Source organism: Chiloscyllium punctatum, chromosome 29 (assembly GCF_047496795.1).
Source record: "Chiloscyllium punctatum isolate Juve2018m chromosome 29, sChiPun1.3, whole genome shotgun sequence".
Lineage (NCBI taxonomy): Eukaryota > Metazoa > Chordata > Chondrichthyes > Orectolobiformes > Hemiscylliidae > Chiloscyllium > Chiloscyllium punctatum.
In genome coordinates this window covers 75,628,731-75,649,510 of record NC_092767.1, presented here as the reverse complement: position 1 = coordinate 75,649,510, position 20,780 = coordinate 75,628,731, and the positions used below count along the sequence as shown (strand labels likewise).

The following is a 20,780-nucleotide window of genomic DNA, read 5'->3' as shown; positions in this document are numbered from 1 at the left end:
TTTCTATCTTCAGCATCTATGACTCAGCATTTGAGTTGAACAATTTGAGTGTGAAGACCTTCTCCCATAATGGTTAACCATTCCAATAACCTAAGGTCTTGCTCAGTGCTTCCAGCATGCACACAGCCAACTCATTTCCACTGTTCACATTTCCTGTTCGCACACTTTGAGCACTTCTGTCTCCTGTTGTGATTCTCACTTTTTTTCCTCTCCTCTTTCCCCCTGTTTCCTTTTGCCACAGATGCTAAAAGATCTGAGTGTCTCTGGCACTTTGGTTTTGGTATAGTTTTAGGTTTGCCCTGCTCTTCCATCAGAGTTGAGATTGCACACTGAGCATAGGAATCTTGATCATTCAAAGCGGTATAATTGAAATTACTGCTTCGGTCACACAGTGAAAATGTCTGAATTGTCATGGTTAGAAGTCACATGAAACAGGTTATAGTTCAACAATTTTATTTGAAACTACAAGCTTTCAGCGTGCTGCTCTTTTGTTAGGTGAAGTGATTTCACCTGATGAAGGAGCAGCACTCTGAAAGATTGTGGTTCAAAATAAATCTGTTAGACTCTAACCTGGTATCATATAACTTCTGGCAGTCTCCACACCAGTCCAACACCGGCACCTCCACATTGAGTTATCATGTGCAGACTGAAGTCCAGATCCCTGATTTCCAAATGTTATGTTTGGAGTGATATTGGCTTTGTAACATTTTTCAAAGGTTTATTTAGTGCTCTATGTTTTAGGTATAATTGGACTTGCTGTATTTAACTTGAACATTACAAGGAAGTCGTTGCCTTAATCACAATGACTAGTACGTGTCTTTAGTGTCTACATGATAAATCTGTGATAAGATCTTGCAGTCTGTTCACTACATTCTTCAAAGCCCTTGTTGAGTGTTAACCAACTTGTCTTCCACGTGACTTGCATTTTGTTTTGTTTTTTAAAAAAAGGTGAATGACTGAACTGATTGCATAACTTCCACCCAAAGACTATTCCACCCAAAGTACAAAGGCCACTTTTTCTTTTCACCTTCTATTTTATTGAAGCTCGTTCTAAGCGTTGAAAGCTTCCTCCAGATTGAAGCAACCTCAAACCAGAATCTACAATACCCATTATGCCTCTCATGTTGCATTTATTTCATGGTCATTATCAGGCCTCAATAGCTACAGGCAAATCCAAAATCGTCTGGTACCATGGTATGTGTTCTTCTGATGCTTGGGGCTTCAGGGCAGGAAATGGAGAAGAGTTTTGGTTTGACTTGATGCCATGCTGCCACAGAATGTGTGAGATACAAAGTGTACCATTTCATGGGCTATAACTTGTCTTTTCCCAGTGTTTGAGGGAAAAAAGTAGGTTATGTATCTGCCACTGGTTTAGGAAATTTTAATCTGATTCGATGACTGAAAACATTGCTAAATTGAAAACCTAGCGTTTATTTTTCTGCAGTACTTTCACAGTAGTAGGTCAGTAATATGATTTGGCAGATAGAGACTGCTGGTACACAGGGGATATATTAGACAGAGGATACAGTTGTATGGAAAATATAATAAAGAGTTTAAAGATGTCAATCTTGCTGAACTGTCTGGAATTTGGCAAACAATCAATTTTGTCCTGGCTGATGCTTTTGTCCACTGGCTTTAACAAAGATTAAAATGTGGCTGTGTAAAAACCTACTGTCTCTCCATTCCTGCCTGGTCTCTGCACTGTTTCTCCATTCCTGCCTGACCTCTGCACTGCCTCTCTAACCCTGCCTGACCTCTGCACTGTCTGGTCCCTGTTCCAAAAGGTATCCACAGAGATCAGGCAGAGTTAGAGACACAGTGCAGAGACCAGGCAGGGTTAGGGACGCAGTGCAGAGACCAGACAGGGGTTAGGGAGGCAGTGCAGAAGGTATGCCAAAAGGTACCCACAGAAATAAACATTCGTGGGCAAAAACCCCACATCCACAATTTTTAAACAAGCTCTGCACTTGGGGGTATTGTCATTTGCAGGGGTTCTCATGAAAGGAACCCTCGCACATACAGAGGAATGACTGTGCATTTGGCTATCTGAATGATCGGATTAGGCTGAAGCTTCTCCATTTTCCTAGAAATATTTTAACCGTATTCCAAAACACACCAGGTGTGTTTCAGGAAGGAAAAGTAACTGGGAGCTTGATGCCATTGCTGAATCTTTTTCTGCACCCCTTCCCTTCCTCAAGGTCGTTGCTAGAGTACTGTTCAATGGATTGCCTCTTACATCGCAGTCCAGTGGCCATTATTCTCAACATGAGTGCTAGCGAGGCCTTGACCAGGATAAGAGAGCCTTCTATTTCTTCAGCATCTTTCATAACCCTTGGCTTTAAAATATTTCAGGGCATCCAATGACGTACCTTTCAAAACATAGTCACTATTGTAATGGAGAAATTGCAACAGCCAAATTGTACATAGCAAGATTTGATGATCAGACAGTCTGTTTTAGTGATAATATTTGAGGTAAATGCTGACTAGGACTCAGGAACAGGGGAAGCTACCCTGATTTTTCTTGACAATTTTGCCATTGGGTCCTTCTCATCTGCCCAAGAGGACAGATGCAGCCTTGGAATAATTTCTCATTCAAAAAGTGGCATGTCGGACAACGCAGAACTCCCTCCATTCCATATTGGAGCATGAGCCTTGATTTTTGGCAGAGTCCCTTTTGAAGCGAATCTTGAGGCCAAAATCGGAAAGGCTAATAAAATGTTGGCCCTTATTTCAAGGGGGCATGGAGGAGGGAAGTCTTGCTGCTTTTGTAGAAGGTGCTGGTGAGACCATGGCTGGAGTGCAGAGGAGAAGGTAAGGACTGTAGATGCTGAATGTCAGAGTCGAAAAGTGTGGTGCAGAAAAAGCACAGCAGGTCAGGCAGCTTCCAAGGAGCAGGGGAGTCAACTTTTCGGGCATAAACCCTTCTGAGTAGCTTAGGTATAAGGAATATCATAGTACGGATTAAAGATGGGCTGGCCTGCTGAAAACTGTTTTCAAAAGTGATCCTTGATCTAATGAGTGGAGTCCTGTAAGAGTCTGTGCTGGGGCTCAATTTCTTGAAATTAACATTAATGCATTTGAGGGGAGTGACGGCAGGTGGCTAAATAGGCGCATCATCACCAAATTAAGTAGAAAGGAAGGCGTTTTGAAGAATAGTTGTCAAATATTTTCAAGGCTGATGATTTTTAGGCAAGGAGGTAGTGTCTTCTCTTAAATAAGGGCCTTAGTCAAGCTGTTTTGATATAATGTTCCCATCAACAGGGTATTGGAAGTCAATTGGAACATTGAATTCAGTGACCCTCATTGAAGAGAAGACATTATTTCACGAGAGGCAGTTCAGAGAAAGTTCACTTGGACGATATCTGTTATGGGGGATTACCTTATGAGCAAAGGTTAAACTGACTGGTTCTCTACTCATTTGAAATTCGGAAGAATGAGAGACTATTTTATTGAAATGTATAGGATTCATAAGGGGGTTGACTAAATGCTGGGAGAATGTTTTCACTCATGGGAGAGTCTAGGGTCAGAGGGCACAAATTTAAGACTAAGATGAAGAGCAATTTTTTCTGAGGGTTGAGAGTCTTTGGAATTCTTGCCAGAAAGCTGTGAGGACAGAGTTCTTGGGTCCATTTTGGGCTGAGAGAAATTCTTGATCAATCAGGGAATTGAGGGTTAAGGGAAAAGGGCAGGAAGTTGAATATCAGATCAGCTATGATCCTGTTGAATGGTGGAGTAGGCTTGAGGGTGGTGGGGGGAACCACAACAGTATCAGCTTGTCTCCTCCCAGAGGGTGAGTACCTTTTGCTGTTTTAGATTAACTCCTTACGAAATCTTCTGATCTATAAAGTTCAGTCACTAGCTGAATAAACTTACTGATAAAGCACAGAGGTAAACTTTTTTAAAAAAAATCATTTTTGCTTATTTGAAGGAGAAGATTCCTGTCATTTTTCTGGCCGGTTTCCAGGCTGAGTAAGTCATTATAACAAAATTGCGGGATGATCCAGCTTTAATGTTGAGTTTTGTACATATCATCCTGTCCACGCCTGCTTTGTGGTTTCAGGATGACTACTAAAAACATGTCAGGGCAGTGTGCTTTTTTTTAAAAAGCATTTTGGTCGAAGTTGTAAGCTTGTGCAGAAGAGAACGAAAGCTGACTAACCAAAGTCGTCATTTTAGAAAATGAAACTCCTGAATAACAACCTTGTATTGGATTGAGAATGTGCTGTAATTCCGGAAGCTTCCCCCCTCTCTCCTGTCCTCTTCTGTACAGAGAGACCTCAAGACTATAAGCAGCTTGTTATAGGGAGTTCCAGGTAACTTGATGCTGAGGAGTGTGGAAGTTTGTACAGTGTTGTTGACATTTTGGCAACGCCTTCTATAAGCCTATGGACAAGGACATTATTCTGTTTGCTTGTGTGCCTTATGCAGTGAATCATTGTGCTGTTTTTAACAATTAGGGGTGGTTGCTGTAGTACTGCTCAATATGGGACTTTAACAGACGTGCTCAGAGGGAGCAAGAGTGTGATGTATGTACCTTTTGAAATGTAAGTCTGCAATATGCTAAGGATATTTCAAGCTAATCCCCATTGGGAGAATTTGGTGTGGTGTTGCTTCGTGGGTACCAAGATAACTTGTGGAGGGAAAGGAAAGTGGGGCAGTAGGTGTGGCATGGTTTAGTGTTTGCACCAGATATTTGAGACTGAGAGATTTATTCTTCTCTACCAGTGTGCCTAGCATGAGAGTGCTGGAAAATAATTCCCAGCCCCAGTGCCAACTTACTTTCACCTCCACTTTTGTTTCATGATTTTTATAGAAATAAATCATGTTACCAGCTCCAATGGTGAGTAATAATCTAAAATTTAATCAGAAAACAAAACCTGACATCCAGCAAGATTACTGTCCGTTTATCTGTGAGTGGGTGACTGGAGAAAAGTGAAAAGAGAGGGGAAAAAGAAAACTCAACAGGCATTCAAACTTTGCAACTTTTCGAGGTGTACATGTGTTAGAAATGTGAAATTGAAACAGAAACTGCAGTGAATCCTCAGCAAGTCAGGCAATATTTGTGGAGGGAACAACAGTTGATATTTCAGTTGACATTTAGCATAAGCTTTGCTTTTCCCTCCACACTGGTGCCTAATCTACTCAGTATGTTTTGTTTTATTTAGTTTTACTTTATGAAACTTTGACATAAACCCTGTAATTGCAATGCATGGTTGTGCCTCAAATACTTGACGGCCTTCAAGCACTCAACATGCAGATGACTTTCTGCTTGTGAAAACAGATGGGTATGTGTATAATGCAAACCTGATGACCATTAGTTTAGTTTGTGTTTTAATTTAACTGCTTTTTAATAGAGTTGCATAATTTTAGTAAAAGCAAGTTAGTGCTTCCTTTGGAATTCTGACTAAATGTTAGTCATACAGTATGGAAACAGACCCTTCAGTTCAACTCGTCTGTGCCGAACAGACATTCCACTCTGACGTATTCCCATTTGGCAGCATTTAGCCCATATTCCTCTGAACCCTTACTATTCAGAAATATATTCAGATGCCTTTTTAAATGTTGTTATTGTACCAGCCTCCTCCTCTTCCTATGGCAGCTCATGCCATGCATGTACCACCTGCTGTGTGGAAAAAGTTGCCCCTTGGGTCCTTTTTAAATCTTCCCCCTCTCACCTTAACCTGTACCCTCTAGTTTTGAACTCCTCTAACTTGGGTAAAAGACACGGGTCGTCTAGTGCCAGTAACATTCTTGTAAATCTTTTCTGTACCCTTTCCAATTCAATAGCATCCTTTCCAGAACTGTACCGTACTCCAAAAGTGGCCTCAGCAACATTCTGTGCAATTGTAACATGACATCCCAACTCTTCTACTCAATGGTTTCAGCAATGAAGGCAAATGTGCCATATGCTGCCTTTGTCATCCTGTCTACCTAGAGCATAGAACATTACATCACAGTACAGGCCTTTCGGCTCTTGATGTGCCAAAATGTGACACAACTTTCAAGGAACTATGTACCTGAACCCCTAGATTTCTCTGTTCGACAACACTCCCCAGGACCCTACTATTAACTGTCTAAGTACTACCTTTTGTCTTAGTGAAGTCCTAGTAAAACACAACACCTCACACTTATTTAAATTAAACTCAATCTGCCCCTCCTCGGCCCTTTGGCCCAGTTGATCAAGATCCATTTGTAATCTTTAGAAAACCTTCTTCACTGTCCACGATGCCACCAATTTTTGTCATCTGCAAATTTACTGACCATGCTTCCCATATTCTCATTCACATCATTTACATAAGTGATAAGCAACAGTGGACTCTTCACTGATCCCTGTGGAACCTGGTCACAGGCCTCCAGTCTGATATACTTTGATTCAAGGTATATGGTACTTTGATAAGCTGATGGTTTTGTGCAGAGATTAAAACCTGTTGATGGTTTTGCTAGATGTACACTAATGTTAATTAGTAATGTTGGTCATTGAGGCAAATGTACACTTGTCTTTACAATATATGTACAGCACAGAGGTCCATTTTGATGTGGCTCGCAGTATTTATGCTCCACTTAAGCCTCCTCCTACTTCATTACTACTAACTCTACCAATTCATCCTTCCATTACTTTCTTTCTCTTTTGGGTTAGGTTTGAGACTGTTTGTTTTTCTGCACCATATGCCAGTCCACATCGTAATAGAAACGTGCAGCACAGAGGCAGGCTATTTGGAGTGTAGTCCTTAACTTTGCAGCCTCTCGTGGCTGAAGTTCCCCCAGTCTCTGGTAACATCCTGTAAGCCTCTGCTATGATTTTTCTAAGGACTTGTTATCTTCCCTGAAGTGTGGTTCCTGAGCTTGTTTGTGGTGCTTTGGCCGAAGCCTTGCCTGCAGCGGAAAAGAATTATTGTGAAGAAGACCAATCATGCTTGAAGGCAAATCATGCATTCACTAAACTAAATTTTATAAGTGACTTACTCTGTTTGGAAAAAACGTTTCCTTTCATAAATATGGCCATGTTTAGAATGTTTAGATCCCTCCCTTCTGCATTGTCCAAGTGTGCTCTGTTGATTTCCAAGTTTATTTAATTGGCTTCTCACCAGGATTTCCTAAGTGGCATCCTTGCTGTCTACATGTGAAATGCTGCTTGCTGTGAGCTAGCTGTTTCCGATTTGGACAGAGTCTCTCCTCAGTTGCAAATGTTGCATTGGTTGCTTTCACAAAATCAGACCAGTGGAGTGCCACAAGGATCAGTGCTGGGTCCTCTACTTTTTGTCATTTACATAAATGATTTGGATGCGAGCATAAGAGGTACAGTTATTAAGTTTGCAGATGACACCAAAATTGGAGGTGTAGTGGACAGCGAAGAAGGTTACCTCAGATTACAACAGGATCTGGACCAGATGGGCCAATGGGCTGAGAGGTGGCAGATGGAGTTCATTTCAGATAAATGCGAGGTGCTGCATTTTGGGAAAGCGAATCTTAGCAGGACTTATACACTTAATGGTAAGGTCGTAGGGAGTGTTGCTGATCAAAGAGACCTTGGAGTGCAGGGTCATAGTTCCTTGAAAGTGGAGTCTCAGGTAGATAGGATAGTGAAGAAGGCGTTTGGTATGCTTTCCTTTGTTGGTCAGAGTATTGAGTACAGGAGTTGGGAGGTCATGTTGCGGCTGTACAGGACATTGGTTACGCTACTGTTGGAACATTGCGTGCAATCAATTCTGGTCGCCTTCCTATCGGAAAGATGTTGTGAAACTTGAAAGGGTTCAGAAAAGATTTACAAGGATGTTGCCAGGGTTGGAGAGTTTGAGCTACAGGGAGAGGCTGAACAGGCTGGGGCTGTTTTCCCTGGAGCGTCGGAGGCTGAGGGGTGACCTTATAGAGGTTTACACAATTATGAGGGTTATTGATAGGATAAATAGGCAAAGTCTTTTCTCTGAAGTGGGGGAGTCCAGAACTAGAGGGCTTAGGTTTAGGGTGAGGGGGGAAAGATACAAAAGAGACCTAAGGGGCAACTTTTTCACGCAGTGGGTGGTATGTGTATGGAATGAGCTGCCAGAGGATGTGGTGGAGGCTGGCATTTGGATGGGTATATGAATAGGAAGGGTTTGGAGGATATGGGCCGGGTGCTGGCAGGTAGGATTAGATTGGGTTGGGATATATGGTCGGCATGGACGGGTTGGACCGAAGGGTCTGTTTCCATGCTGTACATCTCTATGACTCTATTTGATTTGAAATCTGACCAAATTTTGGCAATTAAGTTGTTGTCACCAGACTTTGCTTTCATTTCAAACACTAGAATGCTAGACAATGTCTGTTTTCAGCCCACAAAAGCAGCAAAGGAACCAGTGTGCAATGGTATTGATATTTTGACTGCTTGAATTAGATAGGATAATGCATCAGGAAAAAGCACAGTAGAATGGATGCTGGGAATTTAAAATAAAACTGAAGGCAAGTCTAGGAGCATCCATGGAGACAAAAACAGAGTTCATGTTTTGCGTCCTGTATGACATTTCTTCAGAACTGAACTCAACACTAACTCTGTTTCTCTGTCCAAGGAGGTTGCGAGACTTGCTGAGTTTCTTCAGCATTTTCTGCTTTTATATGAGAATAACGTAACTTGGCTTGGCGTTTGTGGTTTTCTTTTTGCAATTACTTCAAAGGGTGCCAGAGGAAGTGGTGGAGGCTGGTACAATTTAAAAGGCATCTGAATGGGTATATGAATAGGAAGGATTTAGAGGGATATGGGCCAGATGCTGGCAAATGGGACTAGATAAATTGAGGATATCGGGTTGGCATGGACGAGTTGGACTGAAGGGTCTGTTTCCATGCTGTACATCTCTAAGACTCTACTCAAGTTGTAGACTGTTACTGTTGTACAATTTCACTTGCTACTCCCCCATACTATCTTCAGGTATGAGTTTGAGTGAATAGACACTTTTTTTGTTTTGAACTGCACCTAATTCCAAGGTCATGCACACTACCAACAGAACTTGTTAAGTAGCAGCTGAGTGTTGGAGACTTGGCTGAACGGGGTTGTTAAGACCTATTGTAATACCTTCCCAGCTACACCAACTGAGATTAAGGTAGATTGGAGGTTTGGCTGTGACCTTTTGCTCCATTCACAATGTAAAACATACAAATAGCAACAACAAATATGTCATGATAAGGCTGTCATTTCGAATGGTAATTCCACAAACATTGAACTGAATTTATCAGCATCCCAGAATCATCTGAAAACTTGCTGTTTAACAAAGCCAGTTACACAAACTGATCTTTTCCTGCAGACCTTGCAGGAAGCTCCTTTACCACCGTATGATGAGCCACAACATACCTAAATCTAGTTGTTGCCCTTGCATTAACCACTTGCTGTTGCAAGATATCATTTGAGAAATTGATGGGATCATTGCCTTCAGTAACATGTTGCCTCCATTTGCTCCAGGGGTTGCTCAGAGTTGTATGAAATGCACAACATGGACATGAAAGGTGAGAATGACAACATACCGCGTGGATTGAGACCACCATACAGAACCAACGCCCTGCAATGGAGTAATCCCACGACTCACAGTGCATCACCGTCTCAGCGTTGGACAGGGTCTACACACAATCCAATATCGAACTGGAGCCAGGTCCCCAAACAACAGGGAGTCCCAGTTGCATATAGTGACTCGCAAGCAAAGAACAACAAGCGGTGAGTTTATTCATCCAAAATTCAATCGAAGGGAAAAGGCAGAGAGGTGCCCACGTTGTGGTCTTTAAAATTAAGAATGGGTTTCATAGAGTAGATGTTTCCACTTGTGCTGAAAATCACAACTGCTGTCTAAAAATGGATCATAGTCCTAATAAATCCAACTGAGAATTCAGGATTAATTTCTTTCCTTGGCACGTGGTCATATTTGTGGATTGGATTGGTCTGAGATGAATAGTACTGAGACACATTAGGATAAAGTAGGTTTGGGTAAAAAACTTTAAACAGAGTGAAGTAGATGATATCAACTAGTTGCATGGCCTGTTTGTGCTGTAAGTACTATACGCAGTTGTTCTCAAGGTAAAATTTCTCAGCTGAGAAATCTGCCACATAGCCAATTAATGGAATTCTTAGGGTTTGCTTTATGACAACAACTCAGTATGAAAGTTGATGTTTGTGTTCACTGCAGAAGATCTTTTACCTTGAATTGTTCTGATGTTGATCAGTTCTCTCCAACTGTTGTCACCATCAAGGTGCAGCTGGTCAGGAAAGGAATGCATTCCATCCCCAGTGTCAAGGTTAAGTACAATACAGTACAGCACCACCAACTGCAGATGAAAGCTGCCTTTACGCTGGCCTACAAAGTTCCTCAAACCAACTTCAAATGAGTGACAGTTTTCCATTTTCTGCATCAGTGAGCTGAGTGACCTTGTCAATTAATATGTTAATTGGTTCAGGTTTGCACTTGTAGCTCAATAGGCCTATAGAATTAAGTTGGGTTAAGACTGCACCTCTCACTGAACTCCATTTTAAATCGAGTCCAAGAAGTAACAGATAATAAATAATCCTCTTGCGTTTCTGTCTCCTAATAATGAGTACTAGAAGGCATTCAATGTGTTACTGCTTCAATTCTTGACTCTTCCCCATCACCCTCTTAATAGCCCTTAAAAAGAAGTCAGCCAAGTTAGACAGTTGTTATGTCTAACACTCTCTATACATTAAGCAGTTAGAAGACGATGATACTTTTGGGAGTGCTTTTACTTATCCATCAGCTCCACTTAAATACATATGATCTACATTTAAAGTGGTCTAATTTCTTTTTGATTAAGGCATAAAGACATATTTTTACAGTGCCTTTCATACTCTGATATGCAAAGATACTTTACAACTAACAAGATGCTTTAACTGTAGTTGCTGTTGTAATGCAGGAGACCCAGAAGTTAATTTGCACACAGCAGATTCCCATAACAGCATGCTGTTTTGTTTGTGATGTTAATTGAGAGTTGAACATTGGCCATGCTTCTCCTGCTGTTCTCAGAAATAGTACCTTGGGATGTTTTACATTCACAAGGCAGGCTAGGCCTCACTTTAACATAACCCATCCAAATGATATCATCACCTCAGGTGCAGAACTCCCGCATCATTGTGCAGGAGTGTCAACCTCGATTTGTTTTGTTCAAGCCCTGAAGTGGGGCTTTGGAAACAAGAGTGCTAACTAACTGAGTCACGGTTGAAAGCCAAATCTTAATAAGCTAAATAATGATAGTGCATAACTGATCCTTGGTGTTTCAATCTTTTTAAAAATCTGCATAAAGGCAGGCAAGCCAACAAAGACCTGTTGACAAATGTTAGAGGCATGTCTCCTGAGATCGGAACAAAGTCAGCCATTAAAGTTTAAGTGCATTGTGCAAACATATTTGACAAGTTGGCACCTTGTGAGATGCTAGCTTTCCAAACGGATGTGAAATTCCTAAGTTTGCTAAGGGGCATTTTCCTTTTGTGCTGTGTTTGAATGTGAACCTCCGCCGACTTGTCTTGCTTTTAGCTGTGAACAGTGTGTCCTTGTACAGTAATATAATTTGGCCATTTCAAAAACATTTGGCTTGGGGTTTTCATCGGGTTATGACAGCAGAGTCCTTGTCATCGGTCTTTGATTCCTTTTCTTAAAAGCTGCAAACTAGCTATAATGTGTTCCTTCCTAGGGTTGACAGGATGATAACCTAATTGGTCATTTGCATGATGAACCTCAGTGCAAAGGTATAATGGAGTCATAGTCATACACTACAGAAACACTCCCTTCAGCCCAACCCACTGCTGATCAGGTGTTTTAAACTGAACTAGCCCCATTTGACCCATATCCCTTTAAACCTTTTCTATTCATATACCTATCCAAATGTTTTTTAAATGTTGTCATTTAATTGTACCAGCCTCCACCATTTCCTCTGGCAGCCCCTTCCATATATGCACCACCCTCAGGTTGTTAAAAAAAAGTTACCACTCAGGTTCCCTTTAAATCTTTTCTCCCTCACCTTAAACCTGTGCCCTCTAGTTTTGAACTCTCCCACCCTAAAGAAAAGACATTTGCTATTCATTTTATCTATGCCCCTCATGATTTTATAAAGCTCTGTATGGTCATCTCTCAACCTCCAACACTCCAGGGAAAATAGCCCCAGTGTATTCCATATAGTTCAAACCCTCCAACCCTGGCAACATTCTTGTAAATCTTTTCTGAACCCTTTTAAAATTTCATAACTTGCTTTCGATAGAAGGGCGACCAGAATTGCATGCAGTTGTTTTCGTCAGATTGGAGTTTCTTAAACAATTCCTTTATTTTCCAGCCCAGTTAGCTACCCGGAAACTATCTACAGTACAGCATCCACTGCTGTCGAAAGAGGTCAGCCATTTCGTAACCCTTCTGGAAGCTTCTCTTCACCAGTCTCAGGAGGCATTCTGTCCAGTCGGCAAAAAGCTATTAATGACAGGTAGGGGCAATGCAGCTCTCTTATATGTTAATTGAAGGAGTAGTTGCAGGAAACATGGGGATTAAGGATACCTTCTGGATCAGATATGCTAATTCTGTGAAGTTATGACTCTGCAGGTTCCTGGATTAGTTTAGAGCCAAGTGGTGATGCTGGTCATGTATAAAACGCTACTTAGACCTATGACGATGCTGCTCCTTTGACAAGGTTATGGTGTCCTTGGTTTTTCTTTCAGAGAGGTTGTAAAAGACACAGACTCCGAAAAGTCTAAGTTGAAGGATTTTAGGGCCAATAGTTAATAGATAGTGCCTCAGGCAAAAGATTTTTTGAAGTTTTTTTCTAAAAAAAACAGACAACATAACCTTGTTAAGGAGCAGCATCCTCACAAACCAGGTATCACGTGCAAACTTAATCACTGCTTTGCAGAGAGAATTTATCAGGCTGTTACCAGGTATGAAGGAGTTCACTACCTGGAAGATTTTGGAAAGATTGGAATTCTTTTGTTTTTGGAATAATAGCTGCTGGGGGAGATTTTTTTAAGGTCTATGAAGACATAAGTCTATATACAATGTATAGGAACAGCCAATTTTCTTTAGCAGACAAGTCAATAATGAGGGGGGTGGGAGATTGAAAGTAGATTTAAATTTATTAAGCTAGATAGGTCCTGTGGTCTGATGGGATCTAACCCAGAGTATTGAGGGAGCCAAGAGAACAAATTGCTGGAGCATTGACAAAATCTTTGGACCGTCTTTGACCACAGGTGAGGCTCCAGAGGACTGAAGAATAGCCAATGTTGTCCCATTGTTTAAGAAGGGTAACAGGGAAAATCCTGGGAATTTCATGTTGTGACTGTCATGTTGGTGGTAAGGAAATTATTGGAAACGATTCTTTGGGAGAAGATCCATACACATTTAGAAGCAAATGGACTTAGAAGCAACAGATAGCACAGTTTTGTGTCGGGGGAGGTTGTGCCTCACTAACTTAATGGAGTCTTTTGAGGAGGTGACAAAGATGATTGGGGGGAAAAGTGGATGATGTTGTTTCCATGGACTTCAGTAAAGCCTTTGACAAAGGTCCCTCATGGAAACCTGATATAAAAGGTGAAGTCACATGGTTTTATGGGTGAGCTGGCAAGATGAATACAGAACCAGTTTAGTCATAGGTAACAAAGTGTAGCAGTGGAAGGATGCTTTTCAGAATGGAGGGTTGACTAGTGCTGGGACCGCTGCTATTTGTGGTCTACATAAATGATTTGGAAGAATGTGTAGCTAGTCTAATTAGTAAGTATGCGGGTGATACAAAGATTAGTGGAGTTGCAGATAATGAGGATTGTCAGAAGATACAGCATTTTATAGATTAGATGGAGGTATGGGCAGAAAAATAGCCTTTGGAGTTTAATCCAGGCACATGTGAGGTGAGACAAAGTTTGGAAGGTCAAATTATGCAGTGACTTGCACAACCCTTAGGAGTATTGATATGCAGAGGGATTTGGGTGTGCAAGTGCATAGACCACTGAAGGTTCATGGCAAGCTTGTCTTCATTGGAAGGGGCATTGAGTATAAGGATTGACAAGTTATGCTGCAACTTCACTGAACTTTAGTTAGGCCACACTTGGGAATATTGTGTACAGTTCTGGTCACCAGAAGGATGTGGGTGCTTTGGAGAGTGTACAGAAAATATTTATCTCGATATTGCCTGGTATGGAGGATTTTAGCTATGAAGAATAGTTGGATAGACTGGGTTTGTTTTCACAAGAACACAGGAGGTTGAAGCAATGATCTGTTAGAAGTTTATAAGATTGTGAATGGCATGGATAGAGTGGAAAGTATGAGGTTGGAGGGATCAATTACTTGGGGACACAGGTTCAAGGTGCAAGGAGCTATGTTTTTTACACAAAGGGTGGTGAGTGCCTGGAACACGCTGCCAGAGGAGGTGGTGGAAGTAGACACAATAGCAGCATTCAAGAAACACCTGGACAGATACAGGAATAGGGAGGGAATAGAGACATATGACTCCTGTAAGTGGTGACAGTTTCAGTATAGAAGGGCAAAATGTGTCAGCACAGGCTTGGAGGGTTGAAAGGCCTGTTTCTGTGCTTTGTTCTTGTTATTTGTTTAACTCAATGAAAAGATGAGTGGGAAATTGCAAAGAAATACTATCAACCAAGTTGGCAGGAGCCTGGAATTCATTGTTGAGAGAGTGGTGCTGGAAAAGCACAGCAGGTCAGGCAGCATCTGAGGAGCAGGAGAATCGACATTTGAGGCAAAAGCCCTTCATTAGACATCATTGATTTTCCTGCTCCTCAGATGCTGCCTGACCTGCTGTACTTTTCCAGCACCACGCTCTCGACTCTGATCTCCAACATCTGCAGTCCTCACTTTCTCCCACCTGGAATTCAGTGTCTGAAATGATAGTGACAGAGGCTCTCATCGCATTGCAATGACGGTACTGCTGAGCCACCTTGTTGGTTGATCTCACACACCTAGCTGAGTCTGTGTTGGAATCTGTTGCTCATTCCATCATTTGAAACCCTGTGGAAAATCAGTGAGCAACTGTGTACAGTATTGGTCACCTTATTTAAGGAAGGATGTTAGTGCATTGGAGGCAGTTCAGTGAATGTTTCCCAAACTAGTACCTGAAATGGACAAATTGCTAATGAGGAAAGGTTGGATCGGTGCCAGTATGCACTAGAGTTGAGAAGAGTAAGAGACAACTTGACTGAATCATGCAAGATCCTGAGTGAGTTCCTGACAGGGTAGACATGGAGAGGATGATTCCTGTTAGAAGAATATCTGTAACTACAGGGTCATTGTTCAGAATATGAGAAGTTTATTGTTTAAGACTGATAAGGTGAATGTTGGAGTCTTTGGACCTCTCTCCCTGAGAAGATGGTGGAAACAGTTTTTGAACATTTGTTAAAGCAGAGGTAGATGATTGTTTACCAAGAAGTTACAAGGTTGCTGAGAATAGTTAGAAATATGCACCCAATGTGGCCTACTCTACAACGGAGAAACCAAGCACAAGACAAGGTGACCAGTTTTGCCGAACACCTCCAGTTACCTCAGATTACAAGCATGTGCAAGCATGACCCTGACCTTTTTGTCGCCGGTTACAGAGTCCATGCCGACCAGATATCCCAACCCAATCTTGTCCTACCTGCCAGCACCCGGCCCATATCCCTCCAAACCCTTCCTATTCATATACCCATCTAAATGCCTCTTAAATGTTGCAATTATACCAGCCTCCACCACTTCCTCTGGCAGCTCATTCCACACACTTACCACCCTCTGTGTGAAAAAGTTGCCCCTTAGGACTCATTAATATCTTTCCCCCCTCACCCTAAACCTATGCCCTCTAGTTCTGGACTCCCCCACCCCAGGGAAAAGACTTTGTCTATTTATCCTATCCATGCCCCTCATAATTTTGTAAATCTCTATAACGTCACCCCTCAGCCTCCGACGCTCCAGGGAAAACAGCCCCAGCTTGTTCAGCCTCTCCCTATAGCTCAAATCCTCCAACCCTGGCGACATTATTATAAGTCTTTTCTGAACCCTTTCAAGTTTCACAATATCTTTCCAATAGGAAGGAGACCAGAATTGCATGCAATATTCCAACAGTGGCCTAACCAATGTCCTGTATAGCCGCAACATGGCCTCCCAATTCCTGTACTCAATACTCTGACCAACAAAGGAAAGCATACCAAACGTCTTCTTCACTATCCTATCTACCTGAGACTCCACTTTCAAGGAGCTATGAACCTGCACTCCAAGGTTTCTTTGTTCAGCAACACTCCCTACGACCTTACCATTAAGTGTATAAGTCCTGCTAAGATTTGCTTTCCTAAAACGCAGCACCTCGCATTTATCTGAATTAAGCTCCATCTGCCACTTCTCAGGCCATTGGCCCATCTGGTCCAGATCCTGTTGTAATCTGAGGTAACTTTCTTCGCTATCTACTGCACCTCCATTTTGGTGTCATCTGCAAACTTACTAACTATATCTTTTATGCTCACGTCCAAATCATTTATGTAAATAACAAAAAGTAGAGGACCCAGCACCGATCCTTGTGGCACTCCACTGGTCACAGGCTTCCATTCTGAAAAACATCCCTCCACCACCACCCTCTGTCTTCTACCTTTGAACCAGTTCTGGATCCAAATGGCTAGTTCTCCCTGTATTCCCTGAGCTCTAACCTTGCTCACCAGTCTCCCATGGAGAACCTTGTCGAGCACCTTACTGAAGTCCATATAGATCACATCTACCGCTCTGCCCTCATCAGTCCTCTTTGTTACTTCTTCAAAAAAACTGATTTCCCATGCACAAAGCCATGTTGACCATCCCTAATCAGTCCTTGTCTTTGCAAATACATGTACATCCTGTCCCTCAGGATTCCCTCCAACAACTTGCCCACCACTGAGGTCAGGCTCACAGTTCCCTGGCTTGTCCTTACCACCCTTCTTAAACAGAGGCTAACTTCCAGTCTTCTGGCATTTCACCTGTGACTATCGATGATATACATATCTCAGCAAGAGGCCCAGCAGTCACTTCACTAGCTTCCCACAGAGTTCATTTTAAGTGTACTGCTCACATGTCCACTTATCTGTCTGTTCCAGTGAATCACAGCTCAAACTGGAGGAACAACCTATCATCATTGGACACGGTACTTTACAACCTTCTGGACTTAATATTGAGTTCAACATCTTCAAACTGGGAACCATCTCCCAATCCCTTTCTTTGTATCTTGTTACATTCTCTGTCACCATGTTCTCTCTCCCCTCTCCTCCCCACTCCAGTGGGACTGTCTGTTCTTTCAAGTCTGATAGTTAGACCATTGTTCTGCCATTCTCACATTCCCATCACTTAATTTCAACTATCGACATCTTTTCTCCCCTGGCATTCAACCCCTTCGCCACAACCTCCAAACTATAGCATAAATACAGTCCCCTCCTCATGTCACTTCAGCTCTGATGAAGAATCATCTAGGCTCGATGTTAGTTTGCTCTCCCTCTGTGGATGCTGTCTGACCTGCTGTGAACTCCAGTATTTGTTTTCAACTTGAATTTGAACTTTGAATTGGATGGGCCATCATTGTAAAGTATTGCATGATGGAACAGCCTCAAAAGGCTGAATGATCTGCTCCTGTTTTGTAAGTTTTAATATCACAACACAGCTTTAGTCTGTGTACATGCTATTGAAAGATGATCAGATTTGCTGGAAATGCACGAGAGGTGGACTGGCAGCTGAAAATAAAGAGAAAATGAACATGTTATGAACCTCGCTTCATCAGATTTCAAGGTATAACCTTGAGATGTTCCTGTGTTTCTTCTCAGACTGTGTATTTCCATTATTTTCTGATTTTTCAAATGGCACCTTGGAACTGTGCAGGTTGTATTTTAAAATGTGAAGGGCACCTCAGTCAGAATTGAGTCTGTAAAAATGTCCTCGCTTAAAGCTTTTGAGTGATTCCTGGGCTTTGCTTTTTTTCCTTCCCCTTCTTCCATTGTTCTTGGTTTAAGTGACAGTGTGATGCTTGAGTGTCACTTTACTTGACAGTTTTCTTTATTTGTAATTGGAATATTGTGACCAGCTATATGATGGGAATGAAGTAGTTAATAAAGGTTTTCATTATTCTCTAGATACTATGAATCCACACAAGCTTGTGTATAGCAAGTTATTGCAGATTTTATCAGCCATTATTTGGAATTGTCATCCCTTTATTAAGATTTCATTTCCAGTCTTGCCTTATAAATCTTACTCTCTGCTTTTATGACACAAATTGTTTGAAGTTCTCAACAGGTTAGCCAGCATTGGTGCAAAGGTGTAGACCCTTTGTCGAGTTCTGCTGGAAGTTCTACCTATGAATTAATGCCTACCTTTACAGCTATTGATGGATGTGCTGTCTATGTCAAAACGTGTTTGCTTTCTCATTTAGAGTTCCAGCGTTTACAATTTGAGTTTCAGTTCTGTACTGGCATAAAGCTACAGTGCAAAATATTAAATACCAGAGGTCAAAATGCTGGTTCAGCAAAGTTCAATCATGTTCCTTATCAGTTTTACTTCTAGTTCACACATTGAAAACTGCAACTGCACTGCTTACCACTGCCCCATTTTATACAACCCCTTCTTACTGAATTTTCTCCATATTAAATTATCCCTGAGGTCGCAGGGATTCCCTGCCAGATGATAACCTAGCACGTTAATGGAAAAAATCCAACCATCTTGTTCCTGCCAGTGGAGCAGAGCCCTTTTTATAAATCAACGCCATAATTCCACATCGTTTCTGCTCCCAAGAATTGGAATCAAATGCAGCAGACATTGGCAGTGAGCTTAGTTTCTTGATTGCAACCGACCTACTTAAAACCCTTACCTGATGCCATTCCTCTCATTCCATTCCCATCCTATTCCTGTATCCCTTATCCGTTATGGCATCTCACCCACCCTTCCTTCCTGCACCATCCTTATCCACTATTCCAACCCCTTCATAGCATTCACTGCTCCCACCACACCATCCATCCAATGCGTTTCATCCCACCCATGCTATCACCTCCATTGCAGAGTGCTTCATTTGGCGAGGTTGTCTTGCACCTGTGGGATAACTGCTGGTTAGTTGTGACATTTGCGAACTTTATTTAAAGTTTGCCCAACAATAGAGTTTTAAAGAGAAAAGGATTGGTAAAAACTGCTGTTGATGGCTTACAAGTCAGAAAGCTGGGTATGTGGAATGGGAAACAAAGAAATGACTGGATAAAATTCATACTTTGCTTCTGTCTGCTCAAAGGAGGACATAAATAATGTACCAGAAATGATGGGAAATGTAGGGTTTAATGACAGTGAGGAACTGAAGCAATGCCAAGTTCGTAAAGAAATAGTGATTGTGCAATTGAAGGTTGATAAATCTCCCAGGTCTGATAATCTACATCCCAGAGGGCATTCAGGATATGGCATTAGGAATAATGGCTATCTTCCGAGATTTTATAGGTTCTGATTAGTTCCTACAGATTAGAGGGTAGCTAATATGACCCTACTATTTAAGAAGAGACAGAGAGAGAAAATGGATAACAATTAGACAATATTTGACTGACACTGGTCGTGAGAAAATGTCAGTCCTTTATCAAGGATTTTAACGCAAAGCACTTTGAAGACACTGGTAGAATTACACACAGTTATGGGCAGTCACGATTGACAAATTTACTGAAATTCTTTGAAGTTGTAATTAATAGAGTTGGTCATAGGAGCTAGTGGATGTGGTATATTTGAACTTTCAGAAGGCTTTTGACAAACTCCCACTAAAGCTAAATGTGTAAAATCCAAGTGCGTGGGAATGGGGATACTGTATTGAGATGGGTAGACAATTATTTAGCAGACAGGAAACAATGTCGGAATAAAGGAGTGTTTTTCTGAATGGCAGGCAGTGGAATACCACAGGGGTTGGTGCTAAGACCATAACTATTCTCAATATATGTTAATGACCTAGATGAAGGAACTAAATGTACTGTCTCTAAGATCTCAGATGACATACAGCTGGTGTGGGGGTTGCAGGGATGTTGCAGTGTGGTTTGGCCAGGCTGTGTGAGTGGGCACACGCATAGGTAAGTATACTATAATATGGATAAATGTCAAGACCTTGTGCACCAGTCATTAAGTAAGTGTGCAGGTGCAGCAGACAGTAAAGAAGGTAAACTGTATGTTGGTCTTCATAGAGAGAGGGTTCGAGTACAGGAACACAGATGTCTTACTGCATTAATAATGTATCGATGAGGTTACACCTGGAATGTTGAGTGCAGTTTTGGTCTCCTTCTCTGAGGAAGGATGTCCTTGCTATAGAAGGAATGCTGCAAAAGTTTACCAAATTAATTCCTGGAATTGACATGAGAGATTGAGTTAGGATTATATTCGCTGGAGTTTAGAAGAATGAGGGGAGGGTGATTTGTAGATTAGTTTGCAAATTAATTTGCTTGATGTTTATAATTACGGAATTTATCAAACAGTGCATTTTTTTTTTAATTTGAGTAATGAGTGCTCTTTTAATTCTGACTGACCTGTGCAGTCTTTGGATGTCTTTTTATTTTTTTTTAAAGTGCTAAATTTAATTTAAAAGTTAAAGTTTGATTTCTTTCTTGGGAAGATGATGAACTTACAAGGGCACTGCATTGTATATCCTAGTAAAAGACCTGGATTGCACATTCATGAACAGAATGAGTAATAACACTTAGCAATTAGTTAATTCCTCTCTCTGTGGAAAGACTGAAACTGAGAATTATTGAAGCATTTACTTCTGATAGTGATGCTGCATGGTGTATTTGCATAGTTCAGGTAATGTCCATGAGGCAGTAGTGAATAATGAACAAG

The 20,780-nt window shown here is 41.5% G+C and overlaps 1 protein-coding gene across 7 annotated transcripts in view; it reads left to right on the top strand.

Moving 5' to 3' along the window:
* Positions 1–20,780, top strand: part of sipa1l3 (signal-induced proliferation-associated 1 like 3) — a 240,609-nt gene that overhangs the window by 165,565 nt on the left and 54,264 nt on the right. For 6 of the 7 annotated variants that reach the window (XM_072549485.1, XM_072549487.1, XM_072549490.1 and 3 more), the window contains 2 exons: positions 9,428–9,676; positions 12,292–12,435. In XM_072549485.1, coding sequence (XP_072405586.1) covers positions 9,428–9,676; positions 12,292–12,435 — 393 coding nt within the window. The remainder of the gene's footprint in view (positions 1–9,427; positions 9,677–12,291; positions 12,436–20,780) is intronic. The other variant, XM_072549489.1, reaches the window with a different exon arrangement.